The sequence below is a fragment of the Eleutherodactylus coqui genome, chromosome 3 (genome assembly GCF_035609145.1).
Source record: "Eleutherodactylus coqui strain aEleCoq1 chromosome 3, aEleCoq1.hap1, whole genome shotgun sequence".
Classification (NCBI taxonomy): domain Eukaryota; kingdom Metazoa; phylum Chordata; class Amphibia; order Anura; family Eleutherodactylidae; genus Eleutherodactylus; species Eleutherodactylus coqui.
In genome coordinates, this window is record NC_089839.1 from 230158636 (window position 1) to 230183043 (window position 24408).

Consider the following 24408-nt stretch of genomic DNA (forward strand, 5'->3'; position numbering starts at 1 on the left):
CACCAGGGGCAGAGCATCAGAAGCACTCACATACATACCAACGAACAAGTGGTTGTTAGGAGTTTGACTAGTACCAGCTCTGCATGTTTAAGGACATGTGATGAGGGGCAGAGCTCAGAGCTGGTGACTGATCACATGACGGGGACATCATTACATGTAACTCACACGGTCACTCATCACTCACAGACAGTTAGTATTTTGATTGTGATTGATTTGTACATAGTCATCGGGTCATTCCTTAGCAGTCTTTTTTCTAAACTAAATGATGGCAATTTAGCTTTTTCTGGGTATTGTAGTCCACTTATTCCATTACTTAAATTGCCTGCTTTTGAAATCCACTCAGGCTTTGATATATTCTTCTTGAGTACTGGTGCCCAAAACTGTCCACAATATTCCATGTGTGGTCTGACCAGTGACTTGTAAAGTGGAAGAACAATATTCTTTTTTAAAGCACCCCATGGTTCTACTTGCCTTGGCAGCAGCTAACTGACACTGTAAGCATAGCTGGAGCAACCAGTTAACTAAAATCCCCAAGTCAGTTTCCATGACAATGATTTCCCATTTAGTGTGTAATGGTGACATGTATTTGCCTGCCCAAGTGCATAACCTTACATTTATCAGTCTTAAACCTTATCTGCCACTGTTCCGCCCTTGACTTATCCCGATACATTTGCAATCGTATTCTGTCCTCTCGTGTTAATTACTTTACATAGTTTGTATTAACTGCAAATAAAAAAGTTATTCTCAGAATATGGCAAATAAAAAGCAACTTTTTTTAAAGTAGTAAAACAAAAAAACCCAAAAACTATAAACTTATTGTTGTAATTGGTCTGACTTGTTGAATAATGTGAACAAGACATTTTTATTACATCATGAAGGCCATAAAATACAAAAACAAACAAATGAGGCTTTTTTTTCTTCCCATTTTGCCTCAATAAGATATATTTTAAAGTTTTCCAGTTCATTACATGGCATATTAAATGATACCATTTAAATATTGAACTCGCCTTACGACAAACAAGTCCCGACACAGCTATGTTGACGGCAAAATAAAAAAGTTATGGCTCTTCGAAGGCGGGGAAAGAGAAATAAAACAGAAGAACAAAAACTGACCAGTTCTTAAAGGGGTTAGAGCATTTTTTTTGCATCCTTAGGCCTCGGTCAGACGAGCATGTTTTTTTGTGCGCCTATGTGCGCACAAATTGCATTGATTAGAAACAATTGTTTCCTATGAAGTGTTCACATGTCCGTTTTTTAGAGGCGCAAAATACTCGCACATGCAAAAGATAGGACATGCATGCCTAGAATGCAAGCCGGTAAGGTCCGCGCAACGCGTAAAGCCATTGTGTGATGTTACAGAGGTGACAGGGGATGAGGGGACTCCCGGAAGGTTCAGTTAAACCCTTGCGGGGAGTTCCCTCATCACTGAACACTGTGACAGCGCTGTCAGACTGTTCAGTGATGAAGGAAATGCAGCTGGGATGAAAGAATCCCCTGCCACAGCTGTCACAGAAGAGCGCGATGCCATCCCATTGCTTTCAATGGGGCCGGCGCTGCTGTCGCTCCATTGCAAGCAATGTGATGAAGGCAACCCCTGCAGCATTGATTTTCAGGGGGAGGCTTGAAATATAAGCCCTACCCCAAAAATCATTCCTAGCTGTAGAAAAAAAAAAAAAAAATGAACTCACACAGACGCGCTGTCCAGCTCTTCTCCCCGTCCCCGGCAGTTGTCTTCTCTATTGTGGTGGCCGGGGATTGAAATATCCTTGTTCCAGAAAGCGCTGCCTCTGATTGGTCACAGCGCTCAGCCAATCAGAGGCAGTTTTCAGCTGTCATTCAATGGCTAAGCGCTGCGACCAATCAGAGCAGCGCTTTCTGGAGGCAAGGATTTTTCAATCCCCAGCCACCACAATAGAGAAGACGACAGCGGGGGATGGGGAGAAGAGCTGGACAGTGCTTCTAAGCAAGTTTATTTTTATTTATTTATTTCTACAGCTAGGGATGATTTTCGGGGTAGGACTTTTATTTCAACCCCCCCTTCCCCCGAAAATCATTGCTGCAGGGATTGCCTTCACCCCATTGCTTTCAATGGGGCGGCAGCAGCGCCAGCCCCATTGAAAGCAATGAAATAGTATCGTGGTTCTCTGTGACAGCTGTGGCAGAAGTTTTTTTTCCCTGCAGGCAGTCCTGTGATCACTGAACACTGTGACAGTGCCGTCACAGTATTCAGTGATGAGGGGACCTCTGGAGGAGCTGCGCTTCTACAAGCTCCAGTGAACAGGTATATGAAACTCTGCCCATTTGAGGCCTGAACACACTATTTTGCAGACATGTTTAAAAAAAAAAAAAAAAAGCGCTTTTTTTTTAAAAACGTGACAGTGAATCGAAATGTTGGCTTGTAGAATTACCTTAAGTTGTGGCAACACTAATAATAGCATATTTATAGGCTACAAGAAAAAATGGTTTTATAGTACAAAAATCCCCTGTACACTCTCATATAGGATTATACTACACATATAAGATATTGCTTACTATAAGCAGTCTGAACAAATCATGCACTCACCTTTGTATCTGAAGGTATAACTGATGAAGACAAACACAGGATCCTGCTAAAAACTGCATGAACTCCTTTAAAAGAGAAAAAAAATATTGATTTGATTAACACACAGTACAGAGAGGGACTGATCCTCATTGAGAACACCCAATGGGTGTATGGAGATTTGCTTTCAGGCAATCCTCCATGGAAAAGATCGCGGGGGTGACGTATAACGAATTCCACACCACCTTCACACCATTCGCAACCTGATTGGTTATTTGGTTTGGCCGATTCACGGCGATTGGTTATTTGGTTTGGCCGATTCACGGCGATTGGTTATTTGGTTTGGCCGATTTACGGCGATTGGTTATTTGGTTTGGCCGATTCACGGCGATTGGTTATTTGGTTTGGCCGATTCACGGCGATTGGTTATTTGGTTTGGCCGATTCACGGCGATTGGTTATTTGGTTTGGCCGATTTACGGCGATTGGTTATTTGGTTTGGCTGATTCACGGCGATTGGTTATTTAGCTTGGCTCGAGTAGAGATGGTGTGGAATAAGGATATATGCAGGAGTGCCTTCCGGACGTCATGGCAGCCTGGGGATTTCTGAATGTTCCCTAGGCTGCCATGATTGTTCGCCTACTAAACACTTGCCTGTGGCTGGTCTTTAATAGACAGGCTGTTAAAATACAGTACAATGCAATACCATAGCACTATCAGCCTATATAAAGATAACCTTACATACTCTGTTTTAGGTTACCCTGTAACAATGACGTCACCCACACCAGGCACATGTGACTACAGCAGGCAATCCCCGACCAGTGATTAAAGGGGTTGTCCGGTTGCCATACGATTCAAGCATAGCTGCAAGTGTGTTTACAAAAGCGGCATTATTTACCTATCCTGTCCCCCAGCCCCATTGCCCTCAGTCTTTGTTTAAGAATAGATACCAGGTGCCACTCTCTTGGCATCACCACTCAGATGCCATTCTCCTGGCATTATGGTTCCCAGCATCTGTCAGTTCGTTCCTAAACATGGAAGGACCATGGCGCTGCAGAGCTGGGGGAGAGGGATAAGTAATGCTTCTTTTGTCATTTTAACACATTTGCAGCTATACTTGGCCATATTTGTCGACCATAACTGTAGTTGTCAGACGTCTGTTGGGACACCATCTCAGCCGCAGCCCAAAATGGAGAGTAGCAGGGGACTTAGCATTGTTGGAGTGGGAGCGCCAGGTGATTGAGGAGATTATGAATTCTGTTACATATGTGCAGCTATTCAATAACATTTTTTCCCTATATAACCCTTTTCTAAGTATACCTATAGTCACAAGTGTTGTCAGCTGAGGGTACGGGTGCTGAAACCCCTACTGGTCATAAAAGAAAAAGGTTTTCAGTTCTGATTGGCTGTGCTTAGCCCTCCTGTTACTATAGCAAGTGGTGTATGGACTCATAGAACGCCTATGAGGAGGTACATCGCTGGCTCTGCTCTTTGAGGAAAGACAAGACAATTAGAACTAAGGGGCACAGCACTTTTGCATCTTAGTTTTAGCAATCATGAGGGTTTTAACACCTGGCCCCACCAATCAAAACCTCTGACATAGCAAAGGTTTTATAAGATGACTGGATCACTTTAAAGTAAAACACTGGTCAAGAGCTGAATTTTCAACATATGTCCAGTCACGCAGTGTCCTACATCTCCTGAATAGTTTTACTTACCTGAAGGCCACCATTGTAGATCTCCCCCATGGTCTTATACTAGGCTGCAGCTGAAGGCTTAGCTGTCCATGACAACTTGACCATCAAGCAGTACTAGCATGGGCCTCCAGGCATGTTACACAGGAAAAAAAACAAAAAACACAGCTGTAGTACCTTCTCTGCTATCTGCCAAGTGGCTAATGGCCCTACTGCTCAGTAATGAAGTGGTGAAGGACAGCAATGACTTCAGCAGCAGCCTAATAGAGACCAAAACATCATTTCAGAAATGGTGGCTTTCAGGTAACTTATACTATGGGAAGTTTTGAAGCTCTCTGTGACTAGTAAAAAGTTGAAGTTGAGTTTTTTGCTTTAGGCCGAATGCAGACGGCTGGTTCAGATTCAGAGTGAGAGATCCTTGCAGCAGGATGTGACCCTGTGCTCCTGCAGCGACCCGCAGCTTACCTGTCTGGCGTCTTCTTTCTACTCTTCAGATGTGCCGGCTGCAGCACAGCCGCACATGCACAGTGCAGAGCCGTCGGGCCAGTGAAGACGTGGATAATGCGAGATAGGACAGGATGCGATTTTCACCCCTTGAGCAGAATATCGCAGTTGATTTCCACTCATGGGCAAGGAAATGTACTTTTCAATCCATGTCCTATGGGCTGTATTTGCTGCAGGATCCCACAGTGTAAATACGCCCATGTGCATTGGGCCTTCAGGTTTGGTTTATAGAGTGCATGTTCAGTTTGCACAAACGTATAGACAATGTATACAAGCAGCCTACCTTTGTGTAGTGCACAAGGGAGTTGGCGAAGAATCGGCACAGCTTTACAGTTTTCTGAAATAATCTTTGGTCTGTACTTTCCTAGCCAAAATAAAAAGGTTTCGTACAAGTTTAGTCAAAACTTAAAAGGGATCTATGCACACAGTACAGTATTGGCATTTGAAAGGAGCCTCTATGCATTTCTAAACACATCATGCACGGTTGTATAAGCTTTCCTAGGAGGTGGTATTATTACAAGAAAACAAAACAAAAAAAATCTATCTTGTGGGTTTTCACAGCATCAGTCAGGTAAAAAAATAAATAAATAAACAAAAAACAACAAACATACATAAAAACCTTTAGTGTAAATCTGGATCCAAAACGTAGAACATTAGGGAACATTGATTAAAGGGGTTTTCCAGGTAGAATATCATTGATGACCTATCTTAGGGATATAAGGGAAGGGACGGGACAGGAGGTAAGGGAAGGGACAGAGGGGGTAGAGGGACGGAACTTCCCTGCAAGTGCGTGTAGGGAGCCTTGCTCCCTGGAAAATGTGACCAACATATGTCTGTCTAAAACCAGGGCTTAGGTTTTTGGGCAGGCCAGGAGACCAAAACGCGGCTACTTAGGTTTCTAAATCTTACCGTAAGAGTGAAAAAATGGAGCATTTACATACAACGATTATGGCTCAAATGATGGCTTTTGAGTGAATTTTGAGCGATCATCGTTGCAGGTTAATGGGCCTTAACTCTTTCTTTGCTCAGTGTCCACCTCCTAATAGCATCAGATATACCCAAGGTCCTGCTGTGCTCCCCAATGACAGATGAGAAATAGCTGAGCACCTGAACTTGGCTATTACAAGGAACCTGTTATGTTAAGCATTCTGCTCAATCTACAGGCAGCAAGTTCTAGAGCAAGCAGAGCAGATTGATAGTAATTTATTGATCTAAATCTCAGCTCATTCTGGGCTTTTTGAGTCCCGTGAGCGGTCCCCATCAGTGACCAACTGATAGCCTTTCCCGTTTGAGTGTGTACACAGAAACAACTCAGTTATTAGGACTGCCCACTAGGCTTGTAAGATCAGAATGAGCCAAGATTTAGATCAATAAATTGCAGAATATTTTCTTATAGATACCAAATTACAATAGATACTTGCCATCTATTATACAGTAATACTTCATTTACACAGGACTGTCAGCTCTACGACTGCAGGAGCGCTGACGCCACCGCTAAAGTTGTTAGCGCTCGTGCAGAACCATTAGGCCTCATGTCCACTTGTACGCATGGATTCCACTGCTGAATTCCGCAGTGAAATCCATGCATGCCCGCGGCCATGGTGAGGGAAAAGACATTTTTCTTACCTCGCCGGACGCTGCGGGACACTCAGACGTACAGGCCGGATCTTCTTTCTTCTGGCTGGCAGATGTGCTCGGCATGCTGGCAGCGTGCACAGCTTTTTTTCTTAAACTACTGCTCTCCCACGTATCCGGGGCACAGCACAAAAACAGCTCTGGTTGTGCCGCGGATACGGATGGCTTCCATAGGCTTCAATGGAAGCCGCGGGAGCCGTCCTTACGAGAGACCCACAAGGAAATGGAGCATGCTGCAATTTCTTCCTGTGCGTGTTACCTGCACACAGGGAAGAAATCCCATCCGCATGCTTTTAGCTGCCCTACCGATGCTAATGCATCCCTGTGGACAGAAAGACACACGGATCTCCCGTGCAGGGGCCATGCATGGATTTTATAAATAAAATCCACACGTGGACATTGGGCCTTAGACAAATCACTACTGACTATCACTGAATCTCACTCAGCACTTCACAATCGAAGTGAAGCGCTGAGTAGGGAGCGTTTACAAGCAGCGAGAAGTCAGCGATGAGTTTTATGCTGGTTAAAAGGGAGCAATAACAAAAAGAAGACAAATAGTAAACATTGTTTTTGCATTTAGATGTAACAATTATCTCACATTTTTGTTTGTTTCAACAAGTCTTGCGTGATAATCACCCCGTGTAAATGGCGCTTAAGTATTTATTGTAAAAGAAATGCATGAAACTGATGAACAAGTAAATGACAGTTCCTTGTGTGTCCAGATGCATCATTACACAGAATGGCCCTCAATGACTGACAGAATTCAAACTTCTCTTTTTACCTGTGTTCCTGTAAGCTTCATGTGTTCTGCCAGATGCAAGCATGACTGGAATGACAGTAGGATATCATCACACAAGGAACTTACAATGTCATCATGGCGCAGCTGACTTTTTACCAATGTGTTATGCTTGAGGGTCTGCCTTAGAAGAAAAAAAAACAAAGCATAAGTTTATAATGCATGAATCCCACCAGATTATTTTGTACACTAAACACAACCAGAAAAAAATGTAAAGGTTTTCAAGAAATTAAACATAATGCCATTCTCTCACGTGGACACGACAAAGCGCTGCGATTTTGGCCGCAGGTTCCTGCAGCAGACAGTGTTTTAGCGCACTTCATTATTGTAATGGGTGATGCCAAATGCTGAAAAATAGAGCAGACAGTGCTGAAAAATCACCGTCCAGCGCTGCGATCGAACGCATGTCTGTGAGGCCCCGCTGAAATTAACAGGAGCTTTATACTGCGGCGTTCAAAATGCCACGGTAATTGCAGTGAAAAACGTCAATGTGATAGCTTCATTCACACAAGCGCATATACAGCGCGTTTTACAGCCGACTGATCTACACGGCCATCTGAGGCATTGATTTCTAATGCATTTGTTCACACAAGCAAAGATAAGGTGCGTCAAAACGCTGCACCGTAAAAAAATAGAACATACGCGACCGAAATACAGTGGCGGCAATATACGTTGGGTAAAAAGAGAGTTCTGGAACTATATTTTGACCTATATAAGGGGGCGGCTCCCATAAACTCCTCTGAGAGCTGGAAAAAGGAAAAAGGGAGGGGGAGGCAGTTTATCAGCGTCCAAAGACATCCCGAGGATTAATGCCAAGCGAGGATTTTCTGGTGCAACGTATTTTTTCACTAAAAACAACGCTTACGGTTATGTGAATGGATGAGCAAACGCTAATTATCTCTAGCCATGATCGCAGAAAATAGTCCATTCATGCGAATTTACGGCGGAAACGAGATAATGCAAAAAATACATACGGCCGCGTGAAAGAGCCCCAAGACTGGACGCAAACTTCCACTGGGCAGTATCAAAATTCCAGTAATGTCAAAGTCCGCAGATACTTCACTACATACTGTATGAGGGTAGAATACTACAAGGAGATACCAAACACCAGGTTCAGGTGCATCTCTTATCCTGTCTTGACATCATCCTGATTAGACTTTCAGAAAAAGCAAAAAAAGGTAAAGAATAAGGCTAACATGAAAGGGTGTAATTGATCTGCAACAATGTTTAGGCAGGTGTTACATTCATTTGGATGTTAGACACATCCGGACCCAACCCAAGGTTTCCAAGCAGACCACTGCCTAGAGTATCACGCTGCCTCCATCAGCTTGCTTCCTTCTGATATTGCATACTGGTGCTCTCCCCCCAGGTAGTCGTTTGTGTACCCAGCTAGCCACAAAGTGTAAAAGGAAAACAGATACATTACACCAGTCCATCAGCTTCCACTTCTCCCAGTCTAGATTTGAGGCTTACTTGCCAATTGTAGCAGCTGTTGCCAGTAATCATCATGAGCACCCTAACTGGTCTGCAGCTATTCGGCAGTAAGCTGGTTTCTCTGTGCCTTCTACAATCTTTCTAGCATAGCCAGAGTTAAAGGGGTTGTCCCGCGCCGAAACGGGTTTTTTTTTTTTTTTTAACCCCCCCCCCCCCCCCCCCCGTTCGGCGCGAGACAACCCCGATGCAGGGGTTAAAAAAACAACCCGCACAGCGCTTACCTGAATCCCGGCGGTCCGGCGTCTTCATACTTACCTGCTGAAGATGGCCGCCGGGATCCTCTGTCTCCGTGGACCGCAGGGCTTCTGTGCGGTCCATTGCCGATTCCAGCCTCCTGATTGGCTGGAATCGGCACGTGACGGGGCGGAGCTACACGGAGCCGGCATTCTACACGAGCGGCCCCATAGAAGACTGCAGAAGACCCGGACTGCGCAAGCGCGGCTAATTTGGCCATCGGAGGCCGAAAATTAGTCGGCACCATGGAGACGAGGACACCAGCAACGGAACAGGTAAGTATAAAACTTTTTATAACTTCTGTATGGCTCATAATTAATGCACAATGTACATTACAAAGTGCATTATTATGGCCATACAGAAGTGTATAGACCCACTTGCTGCCGCGGGACAACCCCTTTAACTTTTCCACCAATTTGTGACCCTATAACAAGCCTCCGCTTCCCACACACATCAGTGGGCTCTGGACAACCATGATTGGTTTGTACTTACTTGCACAGATGTAATGCTTTTCTATATAGAAGATCACATGAACTAGAAGGAGGGAGCTACAGTTTCTCTTGCTTTTTTAAACCATAATTTTGTTAAATCTGGCTTTCTATGAATGAATGCAGGCCGCATGTTGGAGAGCAGGAGGAGCTGAGTAAACTGCCATATGATTTATTGAAAAAGATTTAGTGTAATTTACTCATCTACGTCCCCGCTGACCAGGACCACACAATGCTCTGTAACATCCCTCTATGATTGGACAGCAGAGATACAACATTCATACGATTTAGTGATCCTGCACTGAGCAGGGGGTTGGACCTGATGACCCTGGAGGTCCCTTCCAACTCTATCATTCTATGATTCACATACTGAAGGTAAGCAACCAAATGATAGTTATTGGCAAGTTCACCTTAGATCTGGAAACAAATGAATTAAAAAGGAATCAGATTTTAATTACTCACTTGATGATAAATTTCCAGGTGTTTGCATGCAGGGCATGATCCATTTTGGAGAAAACGGAACAAATATTTAAAAACGTATGGATAACTACAAAGAGAAAAAATACTCACAGTGTTACCATTGTGTAAAAGGTTACAGAATAAAATAAAATGATAATGAGAAGCAGAGTCAAAGCAATCTTTACTGTAGAGAAAGTAAATTCATGGTAGAGTGATTTAGTCGCTAAGGATTTCTTATAGTTATTTAACCCCTTAACAACATAGCACTTACAGTTACATCCTGTGAGTTTGGGGTTTGCATGAAGGGGATCAGAAGACGTTCCAACTCCATACAATACAGGAGCCAGCTACGATCATGGCTAACACCAGCCATCAGCTTTTAGTTCTGACAGTGCCATTTAAAACCCCCAATCTGTTTTAAGGGATTCAGAATGGCCCCCTGGTGATGAGATCTCAAGGTGTTGTTCAGTTGCCATGGCAGCCTGGGACCTTCTGAAGGTCTCCAACAGTGACATGGTTGACTGCCTATTAAGCCATGCCCGTGGAGATCACGGTATAATGTAATACTATGGTATTACACTATACTGCAGGAAAGATGAAAGGGCGTTCAAAAAAAAAAGCAAAAAAAAAAAACACACACAACACGTAAAAAGGAGTTTACATAAAGTTTTATTGATAAGTAACAAAAAAGGTATTAAAAGTAAAAAAAAACAAAACCTTTTCCCATATTTTTTTTTCCATTTTACTCCAAATAAGAAATTTTTTTACACGTTTTTCAGTACATTAACCCTTTAAGGACACGGCCTATTTTGGGCTTAAGGACGCAACAATTTTTGGCGGATTTTCATCTCCATTTTTCAAAAGCCATAACTTTTTATTTTTCCCCTCGACGCAGCCGTATAAGGGCTTGTTTTTTGCGTGGCGAACTGTAGTTTTTGATAGTGCCATTTTTGGGTACATAGACTACATTGTAAAACTTTTATTATTTTTTTTATGATCGCAGGGAGAGAAAACGCATCAATTCTGCCATAGATTTCTGTGGGTTTCTTTTACAGAGTTAATCATGCAGCATAAATGACACAATCCTTTTTTTCTGCGGGTTGTCACGATTACAACGATACCAAAATTCTTCCTTTTTTTTAGGTTTTTCTACTTTTCTGCAATAAACCCCCTTTTTGGAATTTTGTTTCTAAATTGCTGCATTCAAAGTCCTGTAACTTTTTTTATTTTTCCATGGACAGAGCTCTGTAACGGCTTATTTTTTGCGAGAAAAGCTGTAGTTTTCATTGGTACCATTTTGGGGGGCATACATCTTTTTTAATCAGTTTAATAGCGTTTTTAGGGAGGCAAAACGCAAAAAATTAGCATTTTGCCTCAGTTTTTAAAAACACTCTTTTTTCCATGCAGAGTCAAAAGCATGTGCATCGTATTGTACGCATCGTTAGGGACGCGACAATACCAAATATCTGGGATTTTAATTTTTGTTTTACCTTTTTTTATCCTGATATGACAAAAAGCACAAAAAAGGTTTTTTTTAAATCTTTCTTACTTGTACATTTTTATAACTTTTTTTTTAACACAGTGTGTCCCTCTGGGGGACTTACGGCACAGCACTGATGATCGCTGTGATAAGGCATGGCATGGAAGGGGTTAACAGCGGGGGGGCGCATCTCCGATACACCCCCGCTGTTGCAGCGGGAGGCCAGCTATCACTGACAGCCGGCTCCCGCTGCGGGATAGCGCGAGATCTGCTATGATCTCACGCTATCCCTATGACATAAGGGTACGTCATTTTGCGGAAAGTACCCCGCTCCCATGACGTACCCTTAAGTCATGGGGAGGGAAGGGGTTAAGTAGTACCACTGAAAAATACAACTCGTCACGCAAAAAAAAACAGTCCTCAGACAGCTACGGTGATGGATAAATAAAAGAGTTATGTTTGGGAAAAAACAAAAACTGAAAATTTTTAAAAAAAGGCCCGCATTCTTAAAGGGTTAAATATACATTCATATTTGAAGGGCTCAGGGAAAGAATGATCAAAGTCCATTTTAATTCATAGTTTATAATTTTAAATTTGAAAGTTTCACAGCTCGTCAAGCCTAGATGAAATAAAAATGTAAACAATGTAATACATGCATGGAATATTTCTATAGCTGAAAACATGGCTGAAAGTTATACTATACAGAGAAAACATTTTTAGCTTTCCCTTAACGCCACAGGACGTAAGGTTAGATCATGGCTGCAGCATACTTAACGCGGCAGGACGTAACCTTACATCCGGCAGCAGGAGCCAGCTGTTACCAATAGCCGGCCTCCTGCTGCAACAGCGCAGGTGCATGAGGACAGCGACCCCTGCGGTTAACCGCCTACATGCTGCGTTCTGTGTAGATAGCGGCATGTAAAGGGTTCACAGAGGGAGGGCAATCCCTCTGTGACATCGTCAACAGACACCCTACTCTCAAAGTAGGGTGTAAGAAAGTAAAAAAAATTTTACCATACATTATATGCACCCAGGCATGGAACCAATAAAAAAAATACAGTTCACCACGCAAAAAGCAAGCCTAATATGGCCGTGAAGACAGAAAAATAATAAGTTATCGCTTTTGAAATGTGGAAATGAAAATCTGCCAAAAATTGTGGGGTCCTTATAGTCAAAATAGGCCATGCCCTTAGTCAAAATAGGCCATGCCCTTAAGGGGTTAATCAACATCAGGAACGTTGCCTGATTGTGGCATACTGTCAAAGTAATCATGGTATTCTGTTGGCACAAATTGTTTTAGAGCCAGCAGATCACTGTATTTGTCCATGTGTAGTGGCAGAAGAGTAGAGTGCAATTACGGTTTGTAAGTTTTGACAAAGTTAAAGGTCCCTAGCCCGTCATTTGTACTCCCAAAGCTTTTAAGAAGTATTAGTGTTATGTCACCATTAATGATCATGCCGTATCGACTATATGATATTCAGCACCTACCGGAGACCATGCCTGTAATTTCACTGGCTGATGCAGAGGCACTTAGAGTAGTTCTATCCAGCAGTTCCATCAACTGTTTTTCAAGGGAGACTGCTTCTTTGAAAAGGGCTTGAAGTAAATCTGAAACCAGATGAAGTCTTCCAGAATAAACTGAATCACTATCCTAGGAAATAAATAGCCATGTAATAATAGTATAATATTAATTATGGAACAGGATTCCCATGAGGGGGACTTCAAATATTTAAACAAAATAGTAAAAACACCTTTAAAAAAATATTTTACACTGTAATATAAAAAGTGTAACCAGATAACAGGATTTGGTTACTTACTGTAAAACCCCCTTTCTCCTCATGCTTATTGGGGGACATAGCAAGACCTTAAGTATTATACCTGCCAGTAAGAGCTGGACACTAAGTACTAAGAAAGTTAATTCTTCCTACCAGTTATACGCCCTCCTGCAGAGCTAAATTAGTTTGTACCTAAGTAGGAGAGAACAAATTAACACAGGAAGATGATCAGTAAAGACCAGAACCCGAAAACTAATAATTTGAAGTAAAAAAACAGGCTAGATTGTGAATCCATTTGTGAGAAACCCTACCAGTGCTAGCAAGAATACACAACTGGGTGGGCGCTGTAACCCCCAATGAAAGTGTGAAAGTGACGAGAAAGGGATTTTAGGTAAGTAACGAAAATGCTGGTTTTCTCATCCGTGTCATTGGGGGACACAGCAAGACCTTGAAACGTAATGCTGTCCGTGAGACTGAGATAATGAAGAGAAAGCTTCCTATGACTCGAATGACAGAATAAGTTGCCAATTGTGAAGAAGGCGCCTGCTTTTTTAGAAGGGTCGTACCAAAAGAGGGGGGGTGATGCCCATGTCCGTTAACAGGTACGGCTACTAAAAAGAGATATGGACAGATGAGCCAGTGGTAAGTACCAGCTGAGGACAGCTAATTTTCGTAGGAGTTGAGGAAAGAGACATACTATCTTCTAAAAGGGCTGAAGAACAGGCGAGAAAGACAAAATATGAAAATACTGTGGGTCCTCTGGTTTTTTATTGGCAAAGAAAAGGTCAGTCAAGATCAAGGTTGAACCAAGTCTGAAAAATAAATTTCATCTTAACCCCTTAATGACAGGGCCTATTTTGGAGTTGAGGACCAAACGCTTTTTGGTATTTTTTCGTCTCCATTTTTCAAAAGCCATAACTTTTTTATTTTTCCGTCGACGCGGCCATATAAGGGCTTGTTTTTTGCGTGGTGAACTGTAGTTTTTATTGTAACCATTTTTGGTTACATAGACTACTTTGTAAAACTTTTATTATTTTTTTTATGATCGTAGGGAGAGAAAACGCATCAATTCTGCCATAGATTTTTTTTTTTTTTTTTTTAAAGCGTTAATTATGTAGCATAAATGATACATTGTTTTTCTGCGGGACGGTACGGTTACAACGATATCAAAATTCTTATTTTTTTTAGGTTTTTACACAATAAAAACCCTTTTATTGGAAATTATTTTTTTCTAAACTCACTGCATTCAAAGTGCTATAACTTTTTTATTTTCGGAGTTTTGGACGGAGCTTTCTGAGGGCGTATTTTTTTGCGAGACGAGCTCTAGTTCTTATTGGTACCATTTTGGGGTCCACACGTTTTTTTTTTATCAGGAGACTTAATAGCTGTCTACAAATATCTGAAGGGCTGTCACAGTGCAGAGGTATCAGCCCTAATCTCATTTACACAAGGAAAGACTAGAAGCAATGGGATGAAACTGAAAGGGAGGAGACACAAATTAGATATTAGACAGCGAGGGTGATCAATGAGTGGGACAGGTTACCACGGGAGGTAATGAGTTCTCCTTCGAAGGAAGTGTTCAAACAAAGGCTGGACAGATATCTGTCTGGGATGATTTAGTGATCCTGCATTGAGCAGGGGGTTGGACCAGATGACTCTGGATGTCACTTCCAACTCTACCATTCTATGATTTTATGATAAGGCCCAGTGATAGAATTCCTGACCAAATTGCTCCCTTACAAATTCATGAGGATAAGGTTTCTTACACCCTGAAGTGGGAAACTTTTAAAGCTTTGAGAAAGTATCTAAAATCTACCATTTCATTTATTAAAAGGTTCACCACCACTCAGGACAATATCTCACTTGAGACACTGGTGGCAGAGGTTGAATGCCTCTATGTTGCTGACCTCACTGAAGCCAATAAAATAAGCCACACAGTTGGGTAGATCCAGGGATATGCCGTGAGCCCAGGCTTTATTTGACACAATGAAAGCTTTTTATTCCCCTGAATGGCCTGTCCTCCGAGCTTCTTTGAACAGTTTTGGGTTTGGACCTCGATTTAAATCCTGGATTCAACTCCTATATAAATCACCATTGGTAAATTAAGCAGTGAACGGCATCCCATCTACTAGTTTCCCCTCTCTCGCGTGGTACTCCCCTATCCCCATCCCTCTTCGCTATAGAGGCTCTTGCAATACATCTTTGCCATACCCCAACGGTGATTGGTATATCCTGAGAAGGGAGGACCACTGTGGTTGGGCTATATGCAGATGATAATGTCCTATTTCTTTAAGACCCCGGTAATTTCCTTCAACCGGCAATACAACTAATAAATAGTTTTTCTAGATATTCTAGATTAAACATTAACTAGCAGAAGTCCACTACTTTGTATACAGCCAATAACCTGATCCCTGACTTTTTATTATCCAGATATGGCCTATCAGTTGTGATTGAATTTAAGTACCTTGGCATTAACATCGTCCTGGATCGTGCTGATATCATAGGTGTAACTGTTACACTGCTCCTTAAATTGATTAAACACTAAGCTCAGGGGTAATTTGGACCAAAGCCCATCAGTGGCAAAACGAATTAATCATATTCAAATGGTGGTGGAAGCTAAATGTCTATATATTTTACAACACAGTAAAAGGTAGCTATAACTTTTTCAATCTTTGAACTCTTTTCTAATAATGTTTTGGGCTCCTCCTGTTCGAAACAAACTGTCCATACTACAAAGGTCCAAACCCCAGGCAGGTATGGCAGTACCGTTACATAGCTTAGCTCTCTCTATATGGCGAAATGTCAAAGCCATCCAGTGATATTCTGATGTTATGCCGGACTTGCTGCCATGGCGGAACCCAACCTTGCCTTATTTGCGGTTGATACCGGATCCTCAATTTTGATCTGCCCTAAACGTAGTTAGGGTAGGAGATGTATACCAGGATAGAGTCATTTACCCAACTCTGATACCTTTCAGGGTACCTTGCATCCAAATGTATAGATATTTCCAACTTTGACACACCCTTACTAAGCATTTTTCTCCTATAGTACTATTATATCTACATATCCTGCCATAGATATTCTCAATTACAGGGTCCTAAGCATCACCCCTCTGTATTATACACTCCCCTTATATCAACGACAATTACCTCTGCTTCCCTTCAAACCCAAGAAACATGGCTGTCTTCTATCCCTACATTTTCCCCTGATCAGCTGGACTCTTGTCTACCATGCTGATAAGTTAATACAACTGTAGATAATTCATCAGGACTATTTAACTCCAATAGCATTATTTATAATGGGAAAATCCACACATTGGCTTGTCATCGTTGCCACAGTCTGGAAGCCGATTTCTGGCACCTGATGTGGGAATGTCCATATGTGGCAAGTACCTGCACATACGCTTTTAGTTTCCTATCCTCCATGCTATCAACCCCCCTTACCCAAGACCCTAAAATTGCATTGTTTGGCATTTTAATGAAGAACAATGGACACATCACTATTGCCATACGTTGGATTAATACTAAAATACCCTATAAGAAAACCATTTTTCAGCACAGGGATCCACCAGTGTCCCTGACGTTATTCAATCTGACGTCATTGCGGGCAGGAGAAGAAACTACCCTGCAGTCACAAAGAGATGGGGACACAGGACTCCCGTTTTCAGGATCGGTGAGGGTCTGAGACACCCACTGATCAGACTTATTACCTACCCTATGGGCAGGTGATCTAAGTCTATATTGGGAATATCCCTTTAATAGAGCAGAATTGCACCATGACATATAAACCATGTTTGTCTTGCTACAACAGAGGAACGTTGCAGCTATACATCTATGTGAATTTTACATTCTATATAACCAAGGCTTTGCATTTAAATTTTAAAATCAAAAAGTGATTTATTGCTCATCGTTGTATACAAACGGCTCACCTTGCAGTGGGTGAAAGCAGCCAAAAGAACCTGCAGCACAGATGAAGGAAGAGACTGAATATTTTCAAAGGTCACTGATCCCTCTATGGAACAGACGCAGCGAACACAAGCCGTTAATGCTTCCAGCCACTCGGCCATATCCTAGAACATAGAAACAATAAAAAAAAAACAAAAAAACACATTTATGAAAGAAAAATACAAATATTTCAGCACACAAAAACAATTCCTGCTCAGTTTTTAATAACCCTGGAAACTCTGTTGAACAAACCCGTGGCCCATGCTGCTGGAGATTGCGGTTGCCTGCCTTGGTAGAGAGAAACATAGCCAATCACCAGTCTGTGCCATCAGTCGCGTTTCTGAAGAATTCTGGGGCTGGCCGCGGCAGGGCCGCAATGAACGCTTTCCTCGGCTGTTAAGGTAAGTGCTGATTGGTTAGTACAGGCTCCTGTCACATCCTTTGGCAGCCATGGAAAGTGCTCATTTACTGAGCGGGTGCCTGTCCGTGTGCCAGGACGGAAGAGCAGGCAGTACATGGGAAGGGTTACGGAAGGGAGATTGTGGGGAGAAACATGGAGAGACATCTGTGGAAGATTCTATTATGGGGAGACATGGTTTGGCGGGGAAGTGGGAAAGATGTGAATCGGGGGAGTTAACGGAGTGGAGAAAGTGGATGTCCAAAATGTTAAAAAAAAAAGTTGGCCGAGGGTAAGTATGCCAAGGAGGTGGTGCTGAATATGGTAAAAGATTCTGATTAGTGAGAGCACTATGGTGATAGTGGATCACACAGCAGGCATTGGGAGATATGACCAATTAATTGATTTTATATTCCTGTCACTTTTAAATGAATGTATGTATGGCTTTGTTTGTGTGGCTCATGTAAATGTGCCCTGTACTTACAATGCATTATTATAAAGGAACGTTTATTAGGCAAATTACACAGTACAAAAACTTTACTGGCAATCAGGAAAGAAAATAAAAGAATTTTAACAAGATCAGAAAATCCATGCAGTACGATAAGACATGCATATCTTCCTGTGTAATACAAAAGCTCCTTTTATGTTTAATGTACAACAAGAAAAGAGATCAGGGATTCCCAACCACAAAAACACAACAAACAAGCAAACCTCACCCGCAGTGCTAACTGCTAATCAAAGCCAGCAGTTGATATCCCAGTGATAGGGCTGTCTCACAAGGGCGTATGCTAATTGCGTATTACGTGCGTAGTTCTTGTGCATGTAACACGCTGTACCAATATCCCATAGGCAGCCGTGCTACCACTCAGACGACTAGCATAAATTAAGCATGAGCAAGAAAAATCGCAGCATGTTGCATCTTGGCGCATATTACGAGCGCATTCACATGCCATTACCTTTGTTCGTAAGGGAAGCTGAAACTTTATTTACTTTCTATTGACTTTAACGCGATCGCCAGTAACCGGTAGATACCGGCGATCGTGCGACCGGGGAAGGGAGTCCCACGGTCTATGGATGACACCTCCAGGTTGTCGGCTACCTCCGGTAACCAACAGCATGGAGCGGTCACGTCCAGAGCCTGCAGGGTTTTAATCCCCAGAGGATGCATGTTTTTACGTCCTCAGGGATTAAAGCCCAGTAGGCCAGGATGTAAAAACACTATGGACTGGTCACTAAGGGGTTAAAGGCTTCCCAGACGATAGACTCGGATGCTGAATTAACATCCCAGTACACCTCTGCCTCCTGCTTAGAATACTAACAGACATGTATAATGCATTTGGAAAGTCTTCAGACTTTTTAACACATTTTTTGTTGTGGCCTTGTGCAAATTAAAAAAAAAAAATCATCGTTTTCTTGTCTGTATCATTGTGGGACACAGCTTTGACCTTGGGTATTTAGCACCTGCTGATTGGAGGCGGACACTAGGCAGACAAACGCGTTGGCTCCTCGAGCTTGCTACATACTCTCTGCAGATACTCAGCTAATCAGTTTTAGCTTAGTGTCTGTAGGAGGCGGACCTCTTCAATCAAGGTCTTAAGGACTGCAGGGATGTGGGGACTGGCCAGGCAGGTCACTACCTGTTCCCCACAAGGAGGGCAGACGGCAAGTGTCTGTCATTCTTCAAGAAGGGATTGCAGGTCGATGGAGCAGTATTACTTTCCGATCTACCCCTATGCAGGAGGGCCAAAGGCCAGACATTGCTGGCCATTGTCTTCCCTACCTGGAGAAGAAAAGGTGGCACAGCTGGGGTCCTGTTTATTGCCCGCAAGCAATGGGCCCCCCATAGAAACCGCCTCTCCTCTCCCTGCGGGGTATGGGGAGCTGGTCATGGAACGCCCTGCTGGAGACAAGGAAGGAAGAAAGAAGATAGAGTTAAAAAAAAAAAAAAAAAGGGCAGGTAAGAAAATAGCTTTCCTTGCTGCCCTGCCCCTTGTACAGGGTGCCCTCCTGTGTCACGCTGCCCGACAGGCTGTGTATTTGTCGCATGCGGGAGGGTATTTACCACCATGCGGTTTGTGTTATGCCTACACTGGCCGCCTTATGGCCATGTTAGAGCTTGCTGCTGGGATCTGTGGATTCTCAGTGGCTCAGCTTCACAGGTGTGGTTGATTGAAGCACCACACCCAGCCAGCGCAGTCAGCCAATTCCCAAAGTCTGTGCTCATATATACTGCAGAACGGGGGAGCCTTACCTAACTGCTAGCTTCCCTATGGTAGCCTGGCTGCAGTGTCCTTGCATGCAGCTTTAGCGTTTTCCCCACTTACAGTATTAGATGCAGGCTGGGGCCACCCAGAGCCGCATACTATGTGCGCTTGTGCGGTTATGTGGGATGGACCTACAGTCTGTCAGAATATCTCGTCTAGTAAAGTGGTAGGCTGGGGGATTCGCCCTCCAACAGCGGGCCTGGGGGGTAGATCCATCTACGAGCTCCCCTCCGGTCAGCTCTGACATAGTGAACCACTAGGAGTCCAATCCTTCTCAAGGCAGTCTCGGAACCAAACAAACATCTGTTGCTTTCTAGGAGGACTGTGCTGCTAGGTCAGTCAGCTGTGTCCATGCGGTCGTGGGTCACTCATGTCGTCAGTATGCATGAATGGTCCTCTTTAGGTGGAGTCTGCCACTGACGCTAAATTTTGGCAGCAGAACGGGCCTCATATTCTCCCCTATAAGGGATGCCTGGGCTGCTGCTGTTAGGAGTACTCTGTAGACAGAGCGGTCTAAGACTTCACTCCTGCAGCATTTCTCCATGTAGCCTTCCTATGCAGGTAAGAGCGCGGATCCAAGAGACAAGCATTTAAAATCAGACGGAGTCAGTAGCGAGCTGCAATCCTCCTGAGCTATTTTCACCTGCATGATTGCTTGCAGGAGACCATGAAACGGTGCAGGCGAATATTGATTTCAATTTTTAGCACTTACCCTCCCAATTCCGGAGGATTCCACAAAGGGACCAGCGAGACTCACGTCCGAGGATATATTGGCAGTTATGCCATGTTTTATGGTGCCTGGTGGGAGTCATGCCATGCCAGTGACATCTTGGTAGGGAGCCACCCTGGCTTGACCACCCACAGATGCCTTTTTTCTCAGGCCTAGACTTCTTTAGGTCTGTGGTTTCATGCAAAAGGTGGAGGCGGTGGCCATTGTCAGTCTCAGAAGGCTGATACTAGTGGTATTTTTGAGCCGTGCGTCACCATCTTCCATTCCCTCTGGTTGCAGTAGCTCCCATGCATTCACCTGGGGTGCTTCCTACTAGCCCTTCAACAGCGGTGCTGTCATTACGACAACCTGCCTAACCGAGTGTTTACAGTCTGGACTCTAATGGATCCTGATGTTCAACTAGATTGCCTGCTAGAGGGCCCCAGCTTTTTTAAGTTTCATCCCTCCTTTCTGATGGTGCTGACGTCACAGCCAGCTCCCCCAGTCTACTCGACTCTCTTCCAAGCGGGATGTGCTATCGGGCGGAAGTTCTTTGTCATCAAAAGAAGGTAGTTATCACCCTATTGCAGGTTACCTCACTGTATGTGGAATCTTGGCCTGCGTTGATGAAGTCTAGTCCCATGGGACGAACCGGTCACAAGTGGGCTTGGTTGTAATTCGCAAATTTACCTCTCTCTAATGGCATTCTTCAGTCGCCCTGGCTTTCTGCTGATGCTCCGGACAACACTAGTGGATCCTTGGGTTTCCAAGGTGGGTTCCTCACACTGGCACCGCTTCGGGCAGTGCAGGGTTACCGAACGAGAGACCTCAAATATTCAAGCTGTGTTATGGAACATATTTCTTGGTCAATGGGTGCCTCATTGGAAGCTCCTCATCAGGAGTCTTTTTTCCGGTGGGGGGATGGTTCCGTCTTCTCGGGCCCCTTTATGCTCAGTCTCTGAGCATGCTGCATGCCTAGGCACCCATTAACGCTAGGCGCGGTTAAAGAGCTGATTACGCTTCTTTACACATGTGGCTTATTATAATATATTATCCCACCCCTTGGGTAATGCTCTTGAACATCCCAAAGTCAAAGCTGTGTCCCCAATGATAGACGAGAAAACTAGATTTTGTAAGTAACTTACCGTAAAATCTTTCTCATCGTGTTCATTGGGGAACACAGCACCCGATAGGAGTTCTTTTTTTGTTTGGTTATGGTCGCACTGGCACCCTCCTAAGTTATTTTAAGCTCTACCATTTCGTAACAAGCTCCACTGGGGTGCTTCTACTGCTTGCGTACAAAACTGATTAGCCAAGTACCCGCAGAGGGTATATAGCAAGCGGGAAGAGCCAACTCGTTTGTTTGCTTAGTGTCCACCTCCAATCAGCAGGTGCTATATACCCAAGGTCAAAGCTGTGTCCCTGAAAGAACATGACGAGAAAGATTCTACATATAATCAATACTCTAACCACAATAAGTAATACAAGGTTCTTGGTATATAATTTGATCAAATTACATTGGCCCATCTACCAACGTCCAGGTGACCAAGCTTTCAGATGGGTCCTAACACTAAAAGCAGGTGGTAAATCTCAACCTGGGAAAGTTGGGTTCCTCCCTCTCAGAATGCTCCTCTGTTGGGACTAAGCCTACAAATAAAGCCAGGGAAGGTAGGATACCATTCATATGCTCCGGTAGGAGTGACAGAAGGTAAATGGGCGGCAGGTGTGCATGGCCAAGTGAAGGCAGCAAAAACTTCACAATATTTGCAGAAAAAAAAAAAAAAGGATAATATAGGTCAGCCCTTCCTAACAGAACTGAGGATAGATGTCAGCTTCGTGTAAGATGCTGGGAAAATGTAGTGTTTCAGATCCCACTGATTTCAATGAGAGTGAAGACAACTAGAGTGCGTCCCCTGCCATTCCCTATGACACATGCATGGGCCTGCTTCACTGACAACAGGCTAGCTGATCAGCTCAAAGCCCGGGTTCCCGGCGATTATCTATTGATGACTTATCCTGAGGATAGGTTATCAATAGTATTTGCCCAGAAGACCCCTTTAAGTTATATTTCTTGAAACAAAAACAATTATCAGCCATTTTGACAAATACAGTGATGAGTAGGATATATACCTGGAGTATATTCCGTAATGTGTTCCTCAGTTCAGTAGTTTGACTCGATAGCTGGGATGCCTGACTTGAGACTTCAAATAAAAGACTGTGAAAATGTTTTACAGCCTAAAAAATGCATTGAAAAGCAAATTATTATCACGGCAATACTGAACTGAAATAAGCTAAAGCAATGTGAAACTGGATTAAAGTGGTTTTTACGATTTGTCAAGAGAAATTATATATTTTTTTGCAATTTTTTTCTGGGTGTATACTGATAGTCCAAGTAATAATAAAAAATATTGCAGCATGTCCTATTCTTGTTTGATCTTCAGACGAGAATAGCACATCTTAATATGCGGTGCTCAGCACATAAGACAGCATTCGAACGGGATGTCCGAGTGTTGTCCAATGCAACTTGCGTCTGAGAATGTCGGGCACAACTTTTAAATCGCCCGTGTGGGTAGTATATTGCGTATGGGCTGGGGGTATCCGCGTCATCACTAAGCGACGGCTGGAAATATAAACAAAAAAAAAACAAAAAACAGGTGTACTGCGCATGATCGCCTGCAGTCATGCGTAATACAATTTAACTGCCGTAAGCAGGGTCAAGGCCGGGCTCACATCTGTAAACTGCTGCGGGAGACCCATAGCGGATTCCACTAACGGATGTATGCCCTGGTCTTAGGGCTCATGCCCACGGTCGTGACGAGCTCCGAAAGCAAAATATCACAGAGGAGTCTGTCACGGCGCCCCCCCCAAAGATCCCATACTCCCCTCCGGATTCGCTGAGCAGCTCCCACATGCCGCAGCCGGCGGTGTCATATGACGTGGCCGGCGGGGCGCGTTTTCACGCTACACTTCCTTTGTGCTACAGCAGAAGTATAGCATGACGGCCGGCTTTCATTGACTACAATGGAAGCGGTCCACACGTATTTCCGCGGCAAATAGGATGTGCTGCGGGTTATTTCACGCTGCGCAATTCCACGGTGGAAATTGAGCTATTAGGTTCCGTAGAACCTAATAACTGTGGTGAAACGCTGCAGATTTCCACTGCGTTTCACGCAGCAGAAATCCGGCCGTGGGCATTAGCCCTTAAAGGGGTTGTCCCGCGCCGAAACGTTTTTTTTTAACCCCCCCCCCCCCCCCCGTTTGGCGCGAGACAACCCCGATGCAGGGGTTAAAAAAACACACCGGGTAGTACTTACCCGAATCCCGGCGGTCCGGCATCTTCATACTCACCTGCTGAAGATGGCCGCCGGGATCCTGTCTCTCTGTGGACCGCAGGGCTTCTGTGCGGTCCATTGCCGATTCCAGCCTCCTGATTGGCTGGAATCGGCACGTGACGGGGCGGAGCTACACGGAGCCGGCATTCTGCACGAGCGGCCCCATTGAAGACAGCAGAAGACCCGGACTGCGCAAGCGCGGCTAATTTGGCCATTAGAGGCCGAAAATTAGTCGGCACCATGGAGACGAGGACGCCAGCAACGGAGCAGGTAAGTATAAAACTTTTGATAACTTCTGTATGGCTCATAATTAATGCACAATGTACATTACAAAGTGCATTAATATGGCCATACAGAAGTGTATAGACCCACTTGCTGCCGCGGGACAACCCCTTTAAGTGTTGTATTTCATATATATTTGGGTGGGTAATCTTTTAGTATGGTTACCTGTGGTAGAAGTTGAAAAAATACGTCTTGCTCCAACTCCAAAACACTGATATGGGGCATAAACATTTCTGTAACAATTTTAAATACTCCTAAAAGAGGGGGAGAAGCAACATTACAAAAAGGAGACAAAACCCTGATAATATTATTGGAACCTTTTGAAAATTTCTATTTACTTACGTATTTTTTCCTTACAGTTGGATGAACACTGAAACATGGAG

At 43.7% G+C, this 24408-nt stretch overlaps 1 protein-coding gene across 1 annotated transcript in view; it reads right to left on the reverse strand.

Moving 5' to 3' along the window:
• The window catches only part of FIRRM (FIGNL1 interacting regulator of recombination and mitosis), a 71046-nt gene that overhangs the window by 40441 nt on the left and 6197 nt on the right, over positions 1-24408 (reverse strand). Inside the window, exons 2-10 of the mRNA XM_066597062.1 lie at positions 24368-24407; positions 24191-24279; positions 22542-22646; positions 17026-17166; positions 12811-12973; positions 9846-9930; positions 7153-7291; positions 5020-5100; positions 2564-2628 (exon numbers count right to left, since the gene is read on the reverse strand). Of these exons, the coding sequence (XP_066453159.1) occupies positions 2564-2628; positions 5020-5100; positions 7153-7291; positions 9846-9930; positions 12811-12973; positions 17026-17166; positions 22542-22646; positions 24191-24279; positions 24368-24407 (908 nt within the window). The remainder of the gene's footprint in view (positions 1-2563; positions 2629-5019; positions 5101-7152; positions 7292-9845; positions 9931-12810; positions 12974-17025; positions 17167-22541; positions 22647-24190; positions 24280-24367; position 24408) is intronic.